We start from the raw sequence: 230 nt of genomic DNA, 5'->3' as shown, positions 1-230 counted from the left end.
CCCTGCTTGCTCCCTCCCCGCCAAATCCGGGGTGTGAGAGGCACCCTGTACCCCAGTACCAACCCCGGAGGATGTAATTCTGGTAGTTCTGGTCGGCCTCTGCCCCTACTTTGATCAGGCACGTCAACCCATCCAGGTTCACAAACTCCGGCACCAGGTCCTTGTCCTCCTGCCAGGAGGAGACGGGGCGTTACGGCAGGCGAGGGGGGGGGCAAGGGGGGGGCGCCACC

General features: G+C 64.8%; 1 protein-coding gene across 1 annotated transcript in view; it reads right to left on the bottom strand.

Moving 5' to 3' along the window:
• Positions 1-51: 51 nt before the first annotated feature.
• The window catches only part of LOC104270689 (FH1/FH2 domain-containing protein 1-like), a gene marked incomplete at both ends in the record, with an annotated part of 2,173 nt that continues 1,994 nt past the window's right edge, over positions 52-230 (bottom strand). Inside the window, one exon of the mRNA XM_009865120.1 lies at positions 52-189. Within this exon, the coding sequence (XP_009863422.1) occupies positions 52-189 (138 nt within the window). The remainder of the gene's footprint in view (positions 190-230) is intronic.

Source organism: Apaloderma vittatum, unplaced genomic scaffold, assembly GCF_000703405.1.
Source record: "Apaloderma vittatum isolate BGI_N311 unplaced genomic scaffold, ASM70340v1 scaffold32752, whole genome shotgun sequence".
NCBI lineage: Eukaryota > Metazoa > Chordata > Aves > Trogoniformes > Trogonidae > Apaloderma > Apaloderma vittatum.
Note: the sequence above shows the minus strand (reverse complement) of the source record. Positions and strands in the feature narration are given on the sequence as shown.